The sequence below is a fragment of the Melospiza melodia genome, unplaced genomic scaffold (assembly GCF_035770615.1).
Source record: "Melospiza melodia melodia isolate bMelMel2 unplaced genomic scaffold, bMelMel2.pri scaffold_34, whole genome shotgun sequence".
In the NCBI taxonomy this organism is placed as follows: domain Eukaryota; kingdom Metazoa; phylum Chordata; class Aves; order Passeriformes; family Passerellidae; genus Melospiza; species Melospiza melodia.
The window spans coordinates 8,766,805-8,769,539 of NW_026948659.1; the positions used below are offsets into that span (position 1 = coordinate 8,766,805).

General features: G+C 55.7%; 1 protein-coding gene across 1 annotated transcript; it reads right to left on the reverse strand.

The window, feature by feature from the left end:
- Nucleotides 1-616: 616 nt before the first annotated feature.
- Nucleotides 617-1,102, reverse strand: LOC134434295 (olfactory receptor 14J1-like; the record flags this gene model as incomplete). The annotated part of the gene is made up of 1 exon (XM_063182971.1): nt 617-1,102. A coding segment is annotated over one exon (486 nt), but the record flags the coding sequence as incomplete, so codon positions are not given.
- Between the last annotated feature and the right edge of the window lie 1,633 nt (nt 1,103-2,735).

Below are 2,735 nucleotides of genomic sequence, written 5' to 3' on the forward strand. Positions count from 1 at the left end.
CAGGACGCTCTGGGACGCTGCCCTGTGCTGTGCAGCGCACTGGGGATGGATCAGCCCCTGCTCTGCTGCTCCTTCCTGTCTGCCCCAGGGCCCTTGCAGAGCCCCAGCCATGCTGTTTGCCCCCAGCCTGCCCACGGCCAGCCTGGGGCTGCTCACGGGGCTTTTCTGTGCTGTGCATTGGCCTGGGCGTGTTCTTGAGAGAGCCTGGGCAAGGAGCCTGGAGCCCCCAGGCCTGGGCTGAGGCGTCAGCGCTGCCCCAGCAGTGCCCATGGCCTGTCCCTGCTGCAGCCCCGGCACTGCCACCCCCAGGGCTGTGCCCGGCCGCGAGAGCACTCAGGCCCTGCAGCAACACCAGGGCCACCAGGGCAGCAGGGCAGGGCCACGGCAGCAGCACTGGCAACACCAAGTTGGCACAAAAAATGACATCACTTTGTAGAAAATATTTAAAATTTAAAGCAAAGATAAAGAACTTCCAAAATGAAACTTACACGAAGTATTGAAGATTGCTTTTATTACAAGTGATTGGCAGAAACTGGCCAGCAGTTTAGTGTTTCTGAAACCATCCAGTTGCTAGTCTCCACACTGCAGTCTTGAGCTCCTGGTTCCTCAGGCTGTAGATGAGGGGGTTCAGGGCTGGAGGCACCACTGAGTACAGAACTGACACTGCCAGATCCAGGGATGGGGAGGAAATGGAGGAGGGCTTCAGGTAGGCAAATATGGCAGTGCTGAGAAACAGGGAGAGCACGGCCAGGTGAGGGAGGCAGGTGGAAAAGGCTTTGTGCCGTCCCTGCTCAGAGGGGATCCTCAGCACAGCCCTGAAGATCTGCACATAGGAGAAAACAATGAACACAAAACAACCAAAACCTAAAGATGAACCAACCACAACGAGCCCAAGTTCCCTGAGGTAGGATTTGGAGCAGGAGAGCTTGAGGATCTGGGGGATTTCACAGAAGAACTGGCCCAGGGCATTGCCATGGCACAGGGGCAGGGAAAATGTATTGGCTGTTTGCAGCAGAGCATTGAGAAAGGCACTGGCCCAGGCAGCTGCTGCCATGTGGGCACAAGCTCTGCTGCCCAGGAGGGTCCCGTAGTGCAGGGGTTTGCAGATGGACACGTAGCGGTCGTAGCACATGACGGTCAGGAGGGAAACCTCTAATGACATGAATAACACCAAAAAAAAGAGCTGTGCAGCACATCCTGAGTAGGAGATGTCTCTGGTGTCCCAGAGGGAATTGTGCATGGCTTTGGGGACAGTGGTGCAGATCATGCCCAGGTCGCTGAGGGCCAGGTTGAGCAGGAAGAAGAACATGGGTGTGTGCAGGTGGTGGCCGCAGGCTACGGTGCTGATGATGAGGCCGTTGCCCAGGAGGGCAGCCAGGGAGATGCCCAGCAAGAGGCAGAAGTGCAGGAGCTGCAGCTGCCGCGTGTCTGCCAATGCCAGCAGGAGGAAGTGCCTGATGGAACTGCGGCTGGACATTTGCTGTCTCTGGCCATTGGAAGCTGTTAATGGAGAAAAGTCAGTGACCGGTTAGGAGAAATTTCTTCCAGCAAAATCAAAGCCTTTTCCCACAGACGCTTCTCCTGTAACACTCTGACACCCTTTATAATTTCCAGCAGATTTTCCTTCAGCTCCAAGTGTGGAGCCCTGGCTGGTGCTTCCTGACTGGGACTTCAGGTTTAGGGCAGGTACACACAGAGGTTTTTATAGTTCAGCCTTGCTGTGCAGACATAGGAGAGGGACAGGGAGCTGTCCTCGTGTTCCTCTTTGAATCTCTGTTAACACAGAAGGCCCTGTCAGCATCTGCCCTCCCACTGCCACAGAACAGCAATGGTAAAGTCTGTTTAAATGTACTAGTGTTATTTACAGCTTTTCTTCATCTCCTCTGCTGCTTATTTTTGCATGTCAGAAACTCTTTGCATTTCTGCTGCCTTCAGGGAGAACAGTGAGTTCTCTGAGGCAAGGTGGTGAGTGGAGAGGGAGGGAAGGAGGTCTGTCACCCTGTCCTGTTCCAGGATTCTCTGGGCTTTCACCTTTCCCAGACAGAGGATGATCACCCTCCCATGTTTCCTTTAAAAGCCATCCTGACATTGCTGAGAGCAGATGGATCCCCACAGTCCACCAAATGTCCATCCCCTTCTCAAGGTCTCAGCCCCACGTTCTACCCAGGGACAGACAGAGCTCATTTCACCAACCCAACAGCATTTTCTCATCACAGACCTTCTGTGTCTCACCGTGGGGCTTTTAGATAACACAGAGATGTTACAGGACAGGTTTGTATCCTGGAGGGAAGCTCAAAGCTTGGACTGAAATTTCAGGGATACTCCAGGTGTCCTTATGATGGCATTGGATTGAGGGAGATGCAGCTCCTTCCCTGGCTGCCCTGACAGCATTGCCCAGAGCCAGGCACTGGGGACAGCGTCACCCTGAGCCAGCTGTGGCCACTCCAGAGCCCCCAGGGCCGGGCAGCTGCTCCCAGCCCTGTGCTCTGCAGGGGGAACTGGTCCCGGGGCTGCAGAGCTGCCCCATGGCTCTGCTGCAGCTCTGCCTGCACAGGAGGGGCTGCACGCCTTGGAGCCCCGGCCCTGAGGGCAGAGGCTGGGCTGGGGCACAGGAGGGAGGGGGCTTGTTCAGAGGGAGGGGCTGCACTGGAGGGGATCCCGTGGGCATCTCTAAACTCTCCCTGCCACAGCATTGCTGGGTTTTGTTTTCGCTCATTGCCCAATCTTCTCTCTGC